The 18,666-nt window shown below is 43.5% G+C and overlaps 2 protein-coding genes across 5 annotated transcripts in view; one reads left to right on the top strand and one right to left on the bottom strand.

Annotated features, from left to right (window-relative positions):
- LOC130356235 (KN motif and ankyrin repeat domain-containing protein 1-like) overlaps positions 1 to 18,666 on the bottom strand; it is a 230,228-nt gene that overhangs the window by 138,777 nt on the left and 72,785 nt on the right. The window lies entirely within an intron of this gene.
- The window catches only part of LOC130356236 (pancreatic secretory granule membrane major glycoprotein GP2-like), a 195,760-nt gene that overhangs the window by 153,061 nt on the left and 24,033 nt on the right, over positions 1 to 18,666 (top strand). Inside the window, exons 1-2 of one of the 3 annotated variants that reach the window (XM_056557454.1) lie at positions 3,103 to 3,150; positions 12,041 to 12,104. The exons of the other annotated variants lie outside the window; for them this stretch is intronic. Coding sequence (XP_056413429.1) covers positions 3,139 to 3,150; positions 12,041 to 12,104 — 76 coding nt within the window. The 5' untranslated portion in view covers positions 3,103 to 3,138. Of the gene's footprint in view, positions 1 to 3,102; positions 3,151 to 12,040; positions 12,105 to 18,666 lie in introns of those variants that run through there. 3 annotated transcript variants of the gene reach the window in all.

Raw genomic sequence — 18,666 nt, 5'->3', positions numbered from 1 at the left:
ACTCTGGTCTTTTTTCAATCTTATGAACTAAGTTACTATGTGAAATAGAACCGTATTTATCGGGGTATACCACGCACCGGCCTATAACACGCACCCTCATTTTACCAAGGATATTTGGGTAAAAAAAGTTTTTTACCCAAATATCCATGATAAAATGAGGGTGCGTGTGTGCGCGTGTATACCCCGATATACCCCCAGGAAAGGCAGGGGGAGAGAGGCCGTCGCTGCCCGCTTCTCTCCCCCTGCCTTTCCTGGGGTCTATAGCGCTGCTGTCGGCCCTTTTCACCCCCTGGTTATCGGCGCCGCTGCCCGTTCTGTCCCTCTGACTATCGGTGCCGGCGCCGATAGCCAGGGGGAGAGAAGCGGCGCCGACAGCCAGGGGGAGAGAAGGGGCAGCGGCACCCATTGCCGGCGCCGCTGCCCCGTTGCCTCCCCCCATCCCCGGTGGCATAATTACCTGAGTCGGGTCCGCACTGCTCCGCTGCTCCAGGCCTCCGTCGTGCGTCCCCAGCGTCGTTGCTATGCACGGCGCGGCGCTCTGACGTCATGCGCCGCGCCGTTCAGCGCATAGCAACGACGGAGGCCTGGAGCAGCGGAGCAGCGCGGACCCGACTCAGGTAATTATGCCACCGGGGATGGGGGGGGGCAGCGGCGCCGGCAATGGGTGCCGCTGCCCCTTCTCTCCCCCTGGCTGTCGGTGAAAAGGGGGTGAAAAGGGCCGACAGCAGCGCTCTAGACCCCAGGAAAGGCAGGGGGAGAGAAGCGGGCAGCGACGGCCTCTCTCCCCCTGCCTTTCCTGGGGGTGTATCGGCCTATAACACGCACACAGACTTTAGGCTAAAAATTTTAGCCTAAAAAGTGCATGTTATACGCCGATAAATATGGTATATATTTTTTTTTTTATTTTGCCCTCCAAATATATATATATATATATATATATATATATATATATATATATATAATTTTTTTTTATTTTGCCGTAGATTTTGTGGTGAAGTGATTGATGTCATTACAAAGTAAAATTGGTGGCGCAAAAAAAAAGGCCTGATGGGTCTGTAGGTGGAAAATTAAAAGCGTTATAATTTTTAGAAGGTGAGGAGGAAAAAACAAAAGGGGTTAAGGTTATGGTTGATGGTTTTATGTTGCATGTTAGGCCAGTTTCATACTGCATCTTGCAGTGCCCAGTCAATGTATAGGTTGTCACCTGAGATCCCACATTAAGAAAAAACTAAATAAACTTACACTGCATAGTATACATTTTCTACCATATCCTCCTGTATAGACTAGTGCAGAAATCTGCACTACTCCTTTCAACAAACTCCAACTGGACTGGAGTCCAAAATGACCCTATTTTGGCCTTGGTTGAGTCGTGTGAGTTTATGGATACAATTACTGTATCTGCCAGAACTTTCCAGTGAAATAAATGCAGACTGCAAACTTAGTATGAAATGAACCTGACATATAGCCCTGCTGAATGCATGCAAACTACAATTACATTTCATAAAGGCTTGTGTTTGAGGGATACATGGGCATACAGGCGCCCTGACGTTTCACACAGTGTAACTGTTCTTAGTCCATTAGGTTCAATAGAGCAAACACAGTTTACTAGTGATTACGCTCTATTTCCAATGCTGTTTTTGTGCAGGACCACAAAACCTAGGCAGCCACTCTTTTGAGGTGCCTATAAGTGGACAAAATATAGTTACAAGTAAACCACCTTCAGTCTATAGAATTCAATAGACCCTGTCATAGTAGATGTTACCATACCACTCTGCACAGGGCAGGTGCAAGGATTTTTGCCGCCCTAGGCGAAAGTTAATCATGCCGCCCCCTTGACCCCACCCACTGGCTTCGCCCTTTGACACGCCCCATCTTAAAACTGCGGTGACACACTGTAACAAACCTCCTCATGTAATATCATTACTACTGGGGTGACACACTGTAACAAACCTCCTCCTCATGTAATCTCCTTACTACTGGGTTGACACACTGTAACAAACCTCCTCATGTAATCTCCTTACTACTGGGGTGACACACTGTAATACACCTCCTCCTCATGTAATCTCCTTACTACTGGGGTGACACACTGTAACAAACCTCCTCCTCATGTAATCTTATTACTGGGGTGACACACTGTAACAAACCTCCTCCTCATGTAATCTCCTTACTACTGAGGTGACACACTGTAACAAACCTCCTCCTCATGTAATCTCCTTACTACTGGGGTGACACACTGTAACAAACCTCCTAATGTAATCTCATTACTACTGGGGTTACACACTGTAACAAACCTCCTCCTCATTTAATCTCCTTACTACTGGGTTGACACATTGTAACAAACCTCCTAATGTAATCTCCTTACTACTGGGGTGACACACTAACAAACCTCCTCCTCATGTAATCTCCTTACTACTGGGGTGACACACTGTAACAAACCTCCTCCTCAAGTAATCTCCTTACTACTGGGGTGACACACTGTAACAATCCTCCTCCTCATGTAATCTCCTTACTACTGGGGTGACACACTGTAACAAACCTCCTCCTCATGTAATCTCCTTACTACTGGGGTGACACACTGTAACAATCCTCCTCCTCATGTAATCTCCTTACTACTGGGGTGACACACTGTAACAAACCTCCTCCTCATGTAATCTCCTTACTACTGGGGTGACACATTGTAACACACCTCCTAATGTAATCTCATTTCTACTGGGAGGTAGCATGTGTAAAACTACAACTCTCAGCATACCCAGACATCTATTGGGCCTCTGGGAGTAGTAGTTTTGCTACACCTGGCACCCAGGTTGGGAAAAATTGCCTCAGAAGTTACAGGACAAGGAGTAAAGATGGCGATAAGGAGTTAAAGGTACATGATACTTTATGCACCAGGACATACCTCCTCACCTCCATCTTTACTCCTTCTGTAACTTCTGAGGCAGTGTTCCCCAACCAGGGTGCCTCACGATTTAGAAAAAAAACTACAACTCCCAGCATGCCCAGAAAGCCTTTGACTGTCTGGGCATGCTTTGAGTTCTAGTTTTGCTATATATAGTGAGGAGGTGGTGACACCAGGTTCAGTGCAGTTTCATTGAGATACCTGGTGTCCTGCATGACACGGGTGAGGTGGTGTAACCGCCGATGGGCCCATGGGTAGGTTAAGTGGCGTGGCGCTCCGCTCTTCCTCGGCACGTTTCAAAACGCCGGCCCGCCTGTTCTTCCTGCTCTACAGAGCAGTCATTGCAGGCGGGCAATTTTTTTTAAAACACAGGAAATATCTATCTATCACTGAGATAAAAGATAGTTAGATATGAGATAGATAGATAGATAGATATGAGATAAATAGATAGATATGAGATAGATATGATATAGATAGATATGAGATAGATATGAGATAGAAAGATATGAGATAGATAGATATGAGATAGATAGATAGATATGATATAGATAGATAGATATGAGATAAATAGATAGATATGAGATAGATATGAGATAGATAGATATGAGATAGATATGAGATAGATAGATATGAGATAGATAGATATGAGATAGATAGATAGATATGATATAGATAGATAGATATGAGATAGAAAGATATGAGATAGATAGATATGAGATAGAGAGATAGATATGATATAGATAGATAGATATGAGATAAATAGATAGATATGAGATAGATATGAGATAGATATGAGATAGATAGATATGAGATAGATAGATATGAGATAGATAGATATGAGATAGATAGATATGATATAGATAGATAGATATGAGATAAATAGATAGATATGAGATAGATATGAGATAGATAGATAGATAGATAGATAGATATGAGATAGATAGATATGAGATAGATAGATATGAGATAGATAGATATCAGATAGATAGATATGAGATAGATAGATAGATATGATATAGATAGCTAGATATGAGATAAATAGATAGATATGAGATAGATATGAGATAGATATGAGATAGATAGATATGAGATAGATATGAGATAGATAGATATGAGATAGATAGATATGAGATAGATAGATATGAGATAGATAGATAGATAGATAGATATGAGATAGATAGATAGATAGATATGAGATAAATAGATAGATATGAGATAGATATGAGATAGATATGAGATAGATAGATATGAGATAGACAGATATGAGATAGATAGATAGATAAATAAATAAATAAATATGAGATAGATAGACAGATATGAGATAGATAGATATGAGATAGATAGATAGATATGAGATAGATAGATAGATATGAGATAAATAGATAGATATGAGATAGATATGAGATAGATATGAGATAGATATGAGATAGATAGATATGAGATAGATAGATAGATATGAGACAGATAGATAGATAGATATGAGATAGATAGACAGATATGAGATAGATAGATATGAGATAGATAGATAGATATGAGATAGATAGATAGATAGATAGATAGATATGAGATAGATATGAGATAGATAGATATGAGATAGATAGATAGATAGATAGATAGAAGAACAGATTTGCTGCAGCACACGAAAGTAGTGACAAGTGGTTTATTTCATTCCAATCGCCAAATAAACCACTTGTCACTACTTTCGTGTGCTGCAGCAAATCTGTTCTTCTAGCATTGCGGACCTGGGATCTGGGACCTTCTGCTGCGTGCACCCACTTCTTCATATTTTTGAGGTGCAGCCCACCCTGTGTTTTTGAGATAGATAGATAGATAGAGAGATAGATAGATATGAGATAGACAGATATGAGATAGATAGATAGAGAGAGAGAGAGAGAGAGAGAGAGAGAGAGAGAGAGAGAGAGATGAGATAGGCAGATATGAGATAGATAGATATGAGATAGACAGATATGAGATAGATAGATAAATAAATAAATAAATATGAGATAGATAGACAGATATGAGATAGATAGATATGAGATAGATAGATATGAGATAGATAGATAGATAGACAGATATGAGATAGATATGAGATAGATAGATAGATAGATATGAGATAGATAGATAGACAGATATGAGATAGATAGATAGACAGATATGAGATAGATATGAGATAGATAGATAGATAGATATGAGATAGATAGATAGACAGATATGAGATAGATAGATCGATATGAGATAGATAGATAGATAGATAGACAGATATGAGATAGATGTGAGATAGATAGATATGAGATAGATAGATAGATAGATAGATAGATAGATAGAGATGAGATATGCAAAATATCCAAAATATGAGATATGAGATATGCAAAAAAGTAGATATGAGATAGATAGATAGATAGATAGATATGAGATAGATTGATAGATAGATATGAGAGAGATAAGATAGATAGATAGATAGATATGAGATAGATATGAGAGATAGATAGACACAGACAGACAGATATGAGAGATATTGATATGAGAGAGATAGGAGATAGATAGATATGAGACAGATACATAGATATGAGATAGATAGATAGATATGAGACAGATACATAGATATGAGATAGATAGATAATATACAGATGTATAGATCAGTATTTCCCAACTAGGGTGCCTCCAGCTGTTGCAAAACTATAACTTTCAGCATGCCTGGACAGCCAAAGGCATATTGGGAGTTAAAGTTTTGCAACCGCTGGAGGCACCCTGGTTGGGAAACGCTGAAATATAAGATAGATAGGAAATATATAGGAGAAAGAGATATAGATAGATAGATAGATACATAGAGGGAAGGGGACAAAGTGCTGTTTAGGAGTCAGTGGGCAGTAAATGGGCAATTTCTCAATGTTTCCTCAGCAGGGTGCCTCTAGCTGTTGCAAAACTACAACTCCAAGCATGCCTGGACAGGCAGAGGCATGCTGGTAGTTGTAGTTTTGGCACTGCTGGAGGAACCCTGCTGAGGAAACATTGAGAAATTGCCAATTTACTGCCCACTGACTCCTAAACAGCACTTTGTCCCCTTCCCTCTTACCCCCAAGAAATTTACCTTATATATGGTGGCCTCAGCATGGGCAGGTGTAGGAGTGCGCGCCGCGGTGGAGCAGGAAGCAAAGCATATGATCCTGCTCCAATAGCGTTGCAGCCCTTTAGGAGAGCCTGGGAAGAAGGGGAGGAGCATCACTCACCTCCCAGAGAGTCAGTGCGGCCCGGGCTCCTGCACTGACAGCCTCAGGCTGAATGTTTTATAGTAAGATGGTGCCCCTTCGCAGGCTGGAGTGTCCAGCTATCAGTCCAGGTCCTACTGTGGTGCTGCGCCGCTGCTGGGGGGTGCAGCTGGGATCCCGGGCCCCTTACTGGGGTACTGGTTCGGGTGTACCCCCTGACGGCGGCCCTTGGGAAGTCTAAAGTTGATGATTTGTACGCTTGGAGGAGTGCAGCGCTTCATGCCGCACTCCTCCAAGATAAGAAGCACTCTCTGATCTCTGGTGACGTTTTTTTTTTTTGCGGAGGTCAGAGCTGTGCCCCCCAAGAGAGGCCACTGTAGGCAGCCGCCTACTTTGTCTATAGGCAAAACCGGCCCTGACTCTGCAGGGGCTGAGCGATAACACCACCATACTGTACTGAATAAAACCACTATACACAGACCAGTATATTATACAGGATCTGTATACTATATAAATTATTATATACAGTGCACATATAGTGGTAGATACCAGCTGTACACAGGATCTGCATACTATATAAGTGATTACATACAGTGCCCATATAGAAGTAGATACCAGCTTTACAGAGACCTGTATACTATTTAAGTGATTAACCCCTTAACCTGTTGGGGACGAAGGGCGTTCTGTATGCCCTTCGCCCACTCCCTTTCTATAACGTGGGGCCACGTGGGATAATAGTGTGCGGCACTGATCGCTATTAACCCTTTAGATGCTGCGTTCAAAGTTGATCACTGCATCTAAAGTGAAAATAAACTAATGGCGGTTAGCTCAGGGGCTGTTCGGGATTGCCGCGGCAAAATTGCAGCGTCTCGAACATCTGTAGGACAAGAGGAGGGTCCTCTTACCTGCCTCCTGGTTTCCAATTGGAGCTATAACATTGCAAAATAAAAGGGAAAAAAGACATTCATAAAGATCATTTATCCCCTTCCCTAATAAAAGTTTCAATCACCCCCCCCCCTTTTCCCATAAAAAAACTGTGTAAATTAAAATAAACATATGTGGTATCACCGCGTGCATAAATGTCCGAATTATAAAAATATATTATTAATTAAACCACACAGTCAATGGCGTATCACTGACGTAATCACTTTTTATATCATGAAAAAATCGTATGGACCTATAGAATAAAGATAAGGTGTCATTTGTACCCAAAAATTTACTGCATATACAAAATGGCGTTTTTTCTTCAATTTTGTCGCACAATGATTTTTTTTCTGTTTCGCCATAGATTTATGAGTAAAATGACTAATGTCATTACAAAGTAGAATTGTTGGCGCAAAAAATTATTGGATTATGAATTTTAAAAGGTAAGGAGGAAAAAACGAAAGGGCAAAAACGGAAAAACCCTCCATGCTTAATTTTATTTTGCATTTTAGTTTTTTCCTCCTCGCTTTCTAAAATCCATAACTATTTTATATTTCCATTCACAGACCCATATGAGGGCTTGTTTTTTGCGTGACCTGTTGTACTTTGTAATGACATCACTAATTTTACCCTAAAATGAATGGTAAACCCATTTAAACGAATGGGGAAATTGAAACAAAAATCATAATTTTGCTAATTTGGGGGGTTTCATTTTTACGCTGTAAATTTTGCGGTAAAATTTACTGATTATAAACAAAATCAGTACGTTTATAATTTATGACCACCTATAACCGTATGGGGCTAATTTCTTGCGCCATTATCTGTAGTTTGTTTTAGTACCACGTTTGCGTATATGTGACTTCTTGATTGCTTTTTATTAACATTTTTGCTGTTTGATGTGACAAAAAAGCTGACATTTTTGACTTTTTTTTTTTAAAGTTTAAGTCGTTCGCCGTAGGGGACCATTAACACAATATTTTTTATAGTTCGGACATTTATGCATGCAACGATACCAAATATCACTGCCACAGATGCTGTGATTTGAATTGATCATGGCATCTGAGGGGTTAATGGCAGACATCAGCGCAATCGCTGATGTCCACCATTACTGGCGGATGCGCGGCTGCTGGCAGCCACCAGAACCCGCAGTGAATGTAGCGAGCGCAGCTCCTGAGCTTGCGTCACAGCCGTGCCATAAATGTACGGCGCTGTGCGCGAAGTAACATTTGCAGCGCCATACATTTATCAGCTGTATACATGATCTGTACACCATTTAATTACAGTTACATCTAGCGACTCACAATTACATATTTTATGATTGGCGGTGTCCTCTTTTCTTCTCCGTCCAGATCAGACCACCATGTCGATCTCTTAACATCTGCAGGACAAACATGTTAGACTCTAGATTTTTCCAGTGCCCTCCCCTCCTCTACACAATCTTCCCATCTATAGCCCTACAAACTGCAATAATGCCCTCCTTGGTGTCCTGCACAGTAAAAGGGCAAGTAGGTAGGTAGGTAACTAGGTAGGTAGAACAGGAAGCCAGCAAGTTAGCTAGCTAGTTAAGCAGCCATGAATGAAGGCCAGTTATGTACATAGTTAGGTAGCCAGGTATGTAGGTAGCTAGATTGCCAGGTAAGTAGTTAGGCTTCCAGGTATAAAGTTAGGTATCCAGGTAGTTAGTCAAGTAAGTAGACAGCACACCCCTCCACCCAGTGGCAGATCCAGAGTCTAGTCTCGGGAGGGGTACTATCAGAGTATTTTGTGTTAGCGGACAGAAAATAAGGTGTTGCTTACGGAACTTACAGATAGGTAATGCCTCCAGGAAGGTTGTTTCCTCAGGAGGTGGTGGCCCCTAGTAGGTCATGCCCCCAGGTAGTTAATGTCTCCCAGGTAGGTAGCCATGCCCCCTTCAGGTAAATCCCCCAAATAGCTGTCCACTGTATGAAAACCCCCTATGCAGGTAGTAGGTCGCCCCCTATTAGTTTGTCCCCATTTTAGCTATGCAGGAACATAGTAGATAGTCCCCCACATTAGATAGGCAGCTGTTCCCTCACATTAGGTAGGCAGCAGAGTTTCCCCACCATCGAGTGGCGCCACCACCGAAATCAGCTGGATTAAGCTCCACTGAGCATTGCTCCACTCCATCACCGTGGGAGTCGTAAGTATGGGAGTCTGGACACCTAACCATCTCCCGCTGAATAGTACTCTGCATTAAGGGTATATATGCAATATATGGTTGTGCATAGTGCTCTGCAGTATGGGAACATGTGTTATAATGGTTGTGCAATATTACTTAGTGCAATCTACATCCTGTGCAATAGTGTCTGTGTGCAATATTACAAGGTGCATTCTAAATCCTGTGCAATAGTGTTCTTGTGCAATAATTTGGTGCAATAGAGTGTGTGTGCAATATAACATTGTGCAATACATCATACCCCTACACTTGGACTTGTGCAATATAACACTTATGTGCAATATAATGTACCTCAGCATATGACATTTTAAAATTTAAAATGAACCTTTGCAATATTTATTTTCCCTTCTGCATTAAGAGCAATTGATAATGATGCAGTATAGTTAAACCCCCTGGTGATACTTTACCTCAATGTATATGAATATATCTGTGTAATTATGATACTCTCCTGAGGACGCTGATAATACCTTCAGTAGAAACGCGTTGAGAGTTGTATATTAGTCATCTGAGTTTGCAGACTGAGTGGCAATCCCCAGTGAAAATTGATCGGCTCACATGGCTCTCCTGCCTAACAACATGTCCATAGCAACCAGCCAGCCATGGCTTACCAACATAGGAGACAGCACTCCACACACGGAGCTTCCGTTCACACACCGCGGTTGGTCACTTCCTGCCCACTGCGGTTCTACAGCTGTTTTAAAAGCACACCTGCCTACCAACCCTGCATCCTTTTTTATACCAAACCATAATAAACATGTGTTTTTATATATGCCCTTAATATGTATTATGTTATATCAATGTTTTGTACACTGTACTGTGTTTTTACCTGTTCACTGTATACTCTTCCCCCTTGTTTTTGGCACCCATTTTGGGGCCATATAAACCTGTCTATACTGTCATCATGTTATCCTGATCTGAAGGGAGGGATCCTCTCGAAACGTGTCATCCTGTCCGTTTTTTTTATTTTCTGCTAAATAAAATGTTCTGCTGAGGATTTTTCCAGCATTTCTGGCTTTGCCTCATCCTTCATACTAGAGTCAGCAGCGCCTACTTCAAGGGTCTTTTCCTGCCTTGCTTCCATTACCTACTCCAGGATGACCTAGTCTTCTCCTGCAACCCTTTGGCTCAGCAGCAGCTCGGACTTCTAGCACCCCAATTTTATTGTGGGTTATATGCGCAGTTACTACTACCATCAGGTGAGCAGCCATCTATAAGCTCCGCAGGGTTGCTCCCCACTCACCACTCTTTTACCCCTGGGTAATACACGAGGCGCTGTCCGTCGGTCTTTTCTTTTTTTTCCACAGATTGGACAGTGATAGGCTTAGAGGCAGTGTCTGTCAACGCAGTGCAACATGTCGGGCACCAAAAGCCGGAAGAAGAAGTTAACCTATGGATGAAGTGATCACATGATTACATCATGTGACTGCTACCTCTATGCTGCCAAAAGCACAATATTTATTGCAAAAGATTAGTAAATTGAATGGCAAATGTGTAGTAATCCAATAATGTAGATAGAAAAGGTAGCTTGCACTCATCGACCTCGTAGCTTTTCATGGCACGAAAATTCCGTGCGGCAGGGAGATATTCCTATCTCCCTGCTAACAGCCGTTTTCATAAACAGTAGTGTGCTTCTTCCGACCTCAATCACATCACTGCGCTCTTCCGTTTTATCAGGTGTGGAGCTATCACCAAGGTAACGATAAAAAAAAGATATAGGGGAAGATTTATTAAAACCTGTGCAGAGGAAAAGTTGCCCAGTTGCCCATAGCAACCAATCAGATTGCTTCTTTCATTTTGAAATGGGCCTCTGAAAAATAAAAGAAGCAATCTGATTGGTTGCTACTGGCAACTGGTCAACTTTTCCTCTGCACAGGTTTTGATAAATCTCCCCAATAATCTTTATTCCATACTTATACTAGAAAGAGATTAAAAGATATCAAAAAAGACTTGAAAATATCTGAACTACTTTTTAAGAGTGGATCCATGAAGGACAAACATTACAACAGCGGCATAAGATCAATTTTGTTATTCAGTCCTGCAGGACCTTGGGCATCTACTTGCAGGATCCAGGGTGCCTCACGCTCTAGCAAAAGGTTATGCCGATCACCACTAGGGCGACCTCCCACTCTCTCCAATCCACCAAATTTCATGACATCTGTATCACCACCATGTTCGTTTCTGATATGTTCAATTAATCTTACAGTGTCGATACCTGTTTTTACAGAAAACATATGTTCTCTAAATCTTGTTGCTAGTTGCCGTTTAGTTTTTCCCAATGTAGTATCTTTGGGAAGGACAAAGAATAAAATAAACAACATATGTGGATTTACATGTGATAGGCTCACGAATTTCATGGAAATGCCCTCCTAAAGTGCAAGTGCTTTCATTAGCATTAAAGCGGCATGAAGGACAAATGTGTGACATTAAGAAGTAGCAGGCTGGCCTCTTTAAATAAAACCTATGTAGTATATACTAATTGTCAATAAAATATTAAAACATAATAATGATTTTTGCTTTTAAAATAAAATAAAAAGGAGAAACTCCTATGCGTTGTTAGATTAAAAGATGGTAACTATAACATGCATGTTGTCTCTTTCTCTAAGCAAACAATCTAATGTGTAGACTGACTGTGCATGTTATGGGGGAAAATGTAGAGCACATTAGTAGTCCTATAAACAGAAAGTTACTTACTAGTGTTGAGCGCGAATATTCGAATAGCGAATTTTTATCGTGAATATCAACACTTTGTGATTTTGCGAATATTTAGAATATAGCTAAATATATTTGCTATGACGAATATTCATTTTTTTTTCACAGTACACATCACAAGGGTATGCGAATATGCCAAAATTAGCAAATATTGGAACTACAGTTGTCAGAGGTTAGCAACATCCATAGTAACCAATAGGAAAGTAGTTAGTTGAAAGATATAATCACGCATGTGCATTTTGTGAATTTCATTACGAATTTTGCATGAAAATGTAAAATGTAAAAAGTGAACGAATATGCGAAGTTCGCAAATATAGGATGAATATTCATCCATATACTGTATTCGTGAAGTATCGCAAATTTGAATACGGCCTATGCCGCTCATCACTATTACTTACCAGAATCATATATCTTGAGTTACCAAAGTGACATTTTGCTAAATGCTGATATAGATGTTACAAATGTTTCTTTTTACAATGTACTGCACAATTTACAGCCCTAACCTGCTCTTCCTCCAATGCTTAGCCCTTGGCGATAACCTACATCTCTGATATAAAACATTAAATATGCATAGTCTTTGAAAAGGGGGGGCACTTTTTTTTATACATAATTTACCAAAGATCAGAAATGCCTTAAGAGAAGCCTTCCATCAAGTCACATTTTTGATGATGTTAATTCATCTAGAGAGTATTTCCAGACAATAGACGTTAATCTGGTATTGTTGAAAGCACATACAGACCTGGCAGGAGAATTCAGTACAGAAAACACCCTCGGTCATTTACAGCATAAAAATCTCCAACAATAACTTACATTACTAGGCATTATTGTTCAAGTGGAGGCATATTAATAGAATTTGCCCCATTTTTAATACACAGAATACATCAGGCCCCCTCAAAATTAGCAAAGCAGTTGGGGTCTTCCAAGCTATCTAGAATAGCATGATCTTTTTCCACAAAGGTGGTGTCCAAGGTCTGTTGCACTGTCTAGAAGGCAACTATATACACCACCTTGAAGCTTTACACCACAATACAAGAGTCTTTGTCATCCTCAGTAAGTATAAGAACAGAATATTTCTGAGATGAAGTACCAACATTACTTGAATTAGCAGAAAACTCTGATACTCTTCCAATTCCAGCACATGGTTCTTTACTTCAGTTACTTGTCCACAGAGAAGATGGTATGGAATTAAGAGATATAAAACGATGTGATGACAAAGGAGATACTGGTCTAGATGTCCTCTACATTGAGCCTGACTGTTAAGTAACAATATTGGTTCTAGATGTAAAATTCAATGGGGGATGCAATGGAACATACTGTATATAGGGGAGAAACAGGCAAACACTGTATGGCACTGCAAGGGTGTAAATCGCTAATCACACATAGCATATTGCACCAGGTTATGCTGAGATAAAGCTTTTAACGTACTGCTGGAATCCGGTGGTGCAAGGCAGAAAGGCACATATCACTTCACATAAATCTGTTCTGTTGGACAGAGGGACAGAGAGCAGTGTGTGTTGCACAAAAAAAGCATTCTTACTGCAGCAATTCACCTCCCAGTCACTACAGCGTTCAATTACAGAGAGGGACAGAGAGCAGTGTGTGTTGCACAGAACAGCAGCGATTCAGCTCAAGCACAAATCCTGCCTACAAGCACTGATAGGGAAGGGAGTGAGAATGAGAGAGAGTGCAATTTTGGGTGTAGTACACAGTGACTGTGTGCTGCAGCACTGGTGTGTACTGCCGGTATTGTACATAAATACTTTTTTAAGCGTGCTGGAGCGCATTGTCCTCCCCTCATAAGTGCATACCACATACGTACATCTAAGTGGTGTACCATTTGGTTCCTGTTAAATTATCAAGGGCCTAGATACTGTGAAAGGCCAGGCAAAAGTACTCACAGTCTGGTGTTGTACACAAATACTTTTTTAAGCATACTGGAGGCTTGAGCGCCCAGTATCAGCTAGCGGTTGTGTCTCAACCAGCAACCCATCTGCCAAAATCGATTGGTTAACAGGTCATCCACTTCTTCACACGTGACATCTGACACCCCCAGTCAACGGGTTCCTCAGACACAACCCTCAGTCGGCTGTCCCTGTCCTCCCATTACCTCTGTCCTATGCTGTTCCCTCTCCCTCAGACACAACCCTCAGTTGGCATGGCTCAGAAGCAGTCCCAGTCCTCCCTTTGCCTCTGTCCTATGCTGTTCCCTCCCCCACAGAAGTATCTTATGCTGTTGGTTCAGGTCCACTATTTAGTGAGGATGATTTAGAGGACAGTAAGCAGCTACTGCCCAGCCAAGAAGTGGAAGAGACATTCGCCGCTTCCTCCGCAAGGCGGGCAAGTAGTGATGAGGAGAGTGGGGTGGGAGGTGGTGTTGCGTGCATTCAGGCTCCTGAAGCAGAGGAGGAATCTGAGGAGGACATCAGTGACGCGCAAACACAACTCGATGATGATGATGATTAAGCCGATCGCACTTGGGAGCTGGGAGCAGAAGGGGCTTCATCATCATCAGGAGAAGAGGGCTGCAGCTGAGCCAGTAAGGTGGTAGCATGGTTGAGTCAGCATGGTGGCAGAAGTGGAAAGTGGAAAGTCAGCATGGCGGCAGAAGTGGAAAGTCTGGAGCCAAACGTGCCCAGGTTAGACCACCTGCTTCGTGGCAGCCTACTTTTCTGGGAGGTAGTGAAAGAGGAGTTCCTGGAGTCAGGGGCAGTAGCAGTCAATCAGTGCGGACAGTTGGTGGGAAAATCAGCTACTCAGCGGTGTGGCAGTTTTTCCTCAAGCATCCAAAGGATATTAACATGGCCACATGCAAGATGTGTCGACAGAAGGTGAAGCGTGGCCAGGGTCCCAATGCTGGCACCACAGCCCTGCGTCAACATATGCAGCGTCTCCATAAAGCGGCCTGGGAAAACCGTGGCTCCGATGTGGTGGTCCAGCTTCTGCATCACCCAGTGGCATGCGGCTCCCTCTTTCAGCCAGCCAAGGCTCCACCCCCTCAGCTGAAGGGAGCTGTTTGTCATACCCATCTTCTATCCCTCCAGATGCTCCTGCTCCTCCTACTTAGAGTCAGTCATTCCACCAGCAATGCATCGGCGAAACCATGTTCAAGAGACAACAGTAGGCACCCACTCATCCAATGGTGCAGAAGCTGAATGTGCTCCTGTCCAAGTTGCTGGTGCTGCAGTCCCTCCCTTTTCAAGTGGTGGACTCTGCACCTTTCAGAGAACTGATGGCTTGTGCCAAGCCAAGGTGGAGAGTCCCAAGCCGTTGTTTCTTTGCGAAGAAGGCAGTACCAGCCCTGCACAATTTTGTGGAACAGAATATGAGCCAGTCCTTGAGCCTGTCGGTATGTACCAAAGTGCACGGCAGCGCCGACGTGTAACTACGGTCAGGGACAATAATGTCCTTTACGGCCCACTGGGTGAAAGTGGTGTCACTCTATTCTTTACATGGTTTGCCTTGGCGAACGGAGTCACACAGGGGAGGAACTGCTAAAAGTCATTCATAAAGAAATGGAATCATGGCTTACGCCACGAAAACTTGAAATGGGAACCATATGTGACCAACAACGGGAAGAACATCTTGTCTGCGCTGCGACAAGGAAGCCTGAGGCATGCGCCCTGCATGGCACACGTGTTCAATCTGGTTCTCAAGCTGTTCCTGAAGTGTTCCCCCCATCTGCAAGACATCCTAACAATGGGAAGGAAACCGATACAAAATTGGAGGGCCTTTTTTATACCCACTGAGAGGGAGAACAAACTGACCTACTACTGAGACATCCTAGAGAGAGTTTCCTGTGTGGGGCCGCCCTTTATAGGGTGAGTAACACTAGCCAAGAAGGGAATTAATAGGACGAGAGTAGAGCCTTACAGGGGAAGTTTTTACTCCATCTGCTACAATGGACAATACGTTGTTCCCTTCCACCTTTTTAAAAGAAGAGTTACTCGTCTTAAAAAGGGCGGCCACACACAGGAACCAATCCCTATTTCCACCTAAAAACCCTGGGAAATGGCAGTGTTTGTAGGTTGAAATAGGTAGAGGTTCCTGTGTAAGGCCACCCTTTTAAGGGCGAATAACATTTGCCAAGAAGGGAATTAATAATGCGAGAGTAGGGCCTTACAGGGGAAGTGTTTACCCCATTGGTTACAATGGACCATACGTTGTTCCCTTCCACCTTTTAGAGGTCTTTGCATCACATCAATAATTGGTGGTATAGGTGGAACATGGTGTTTTTTGCACACCTTTCCTTTTGTTTGATTAAAAAAAAAATTTGAGGTCCGTGTATTTTGTCCTAAGCATATTATTTAAAAGTTAAGTTTTAAGTAATGCATATCCTCAATACTTACTTGTGCACACTAACACTTTTACAAAAGGGACCATTTTCTTCTGCCTACCTGCCTCAGCTGGCATCAGATGTGTGGATCAGTCCTGCCACCTGCCTGATACCACACATCTGATGCCAAGTTTTCCTTTTCCCCCCACATTCCTCCCTAGATACTGGTATTGCCACCCACTGCACCACTCTGTCACCGGGTTACTTTCAAGACTCCTGATGCTGCTGCTGCCAACTTCAGGCTGCCTCATTCTGCCAGTATATGTTCTCCTCATGCTGATGCCAGCTCCAGGCTGTCTCATACTGCCACCATATGTTCTCCTTATGTTGCCGCCACCTCCATGCTGTGTCATTCAGCCACTATATGGTCTCCTCATGCTTCTGCCACGTCCAGGCTGTGTCATTCAGCCACTATATGTTCTCCTCATGCTGCGGCAACCTCCACGCTGTGTCATTCAGCCACTATATGGTCTCCTTATGCTGCCACAAACTCCAGGCTGTGTAATTCACCCACTATATGCTGCCGCCACATGCTGCCGCCACCTCCACACTGTGTCATTCAGCCACTATGTGGTTTCCTCATGCTGCCAACACCTCCACACTGTGTCATTCAGCCACTATATGTTCTCCTCATGCTGCCGCCACCTCCACGCTTTGTCATTTAGCCACTATATGGTCTCCTCATGCTGCTGCAAACTCCAGGCTGTGTCATTCAGCCACTATATGCTGCCACCAACTCCAGGCTGTGTCATTCAGCCACTATGTGGTCTCCACATGCTGTTGCCAACTCTAGGCTGTGTCATTCAGCCACTATATGTTCTCCACATGCTACCACCCCCTCCACGTGGTGTCATTCAGCCTCCTCATGCTGCTGCCAACTTCAGGCTGTATTATTCAGCCACTATATGGTCTCCTAATGCTGCTGCCACCTCCACGCTGTTTCATTCAGCCACTATATGCTGCTGTCAACTCCAGGCTGTGTCATTCAGCCACTATGTGGTCTCTTCATGCTGCTGCCAACTCCAGGCTGTGTCATTCAGCCACTATATGTTCTCCACATGCTGCCGCCACCTCCACACAGTGTCCTTCAGCCTCCTCATGCTGCCACCACCTCCACGCTGTGTCATTCAGCCTCTATATGGTCTCCTCATGCTGCTGCCACCTCCACGCTGTGTCATTCAGCCACTATATGTTCCCCTCATGCTTCGCCACCTTCACACTGTGTCATTTACGCACTATATGGTCTCCTCATGCTGCCGCAAACTCCAGGCTGTGTCATTCAGCCACTATATGCTGCCGCCAACTCCAGGCTGTGTCATTCAGCCACTATGTAGTCTCCTCATGCTGTTGCCAACTCCAGGCTGCGTCATTCAGCCACTATATGTTCTCCTCATGCTGCTGCCACCTCTACTCTTTGTCATTTAGCCACTATATGGTCTCCTCATGCTGCCGCAACCTCAAGGCTGTGTCATTCAGCCACTATATGTTACCGCCAACTCCAGGCTGTGTCATTCAGCCACTATATGCTGCCGCCAACTCCAGGCTGTGTCATTCAGCCACTATGTGGTCTCCACATGCTGTTGCCAACTCTAGGCTGTGTCATTCAGCCACTATATGTTCTCCACATGCTACCACCCCCTCCACGTGGTGTCATTCAGCCTCCTCATGCTGCTGCCAACTTCAGGCTGTATTATTCAGCCACTATATGGTCTCCTAATGCTGCTACAACCTCCACGCTGTTTCATTCAGCCACTATATGCTGCTGTCAACTCCAGGCTGTGTCATTCAGCCACTATGTGGTCTCTTCATGCTGCTGCCAACTCCAGGCTGTGTCATTCAGCCACTATATGTTTTCCTCATGCTGCCGCCACCTCCACGCGGTGTCATTCAGCCTCCTCATGCTGTCGCCACCTCCACGCTGTGTCATTCAGCCTCTATATGTTCTCCTTATGCTGCGCCACCTCCACACTTTGTCATTGAGCCACTATATGCTGCCGCCAACTCCAGGCTGTGTCATTCAGCCACTATGTGGTCTCCTCATGCTGCTGCCAACTCCAGGCTGTGTCATTCAGCCACTATATGTTCTCCACATGCTGCCGCCACCTCCACACAGTGTCCTTCAGCCTCCTCATGCTGCCACTACCTCCACGCTGTGTCATTCAGCCTCTATATGGTCTCCTCATGCTGCTGCCACCTCCACGCTGTGTCATTCAGCCACTATATGTTCCCCTCATGCTTCGCCACCTTCACACTGTGTCATTTAGGCACTATATGGTCTCCTCATGCTGCCGCAAACTCCAGGCTGTGTCATTCAGCCACTATATGCTGCCGCCAACTCCAGGCTGTGTCATTCAGCCACTATGTAGTCTCCTCATGCTGTTGCCAACTCCAGGCTGCGTCA

Source organism: Hyla sarda, chromosome 2 (genome assembly GCF_029499605.1).
Source record: "Hyla sarda isolate aHylSar1 chromosome 2, aHylSar1.hap1, whole genome shotgun sequence".
Classification (NCBI taxonomy): domain Eukaryota; kingdom Metazoa; phylum Chordata; class Amphibia; order Anura; family Hylidae; genus Hyla; species Hyla sarda.
The sequence above is the reverse complement of the archived record's forward strand: the minus strand, read 5'-3'. Positions and strand labels throughout refer to the sequence as shown.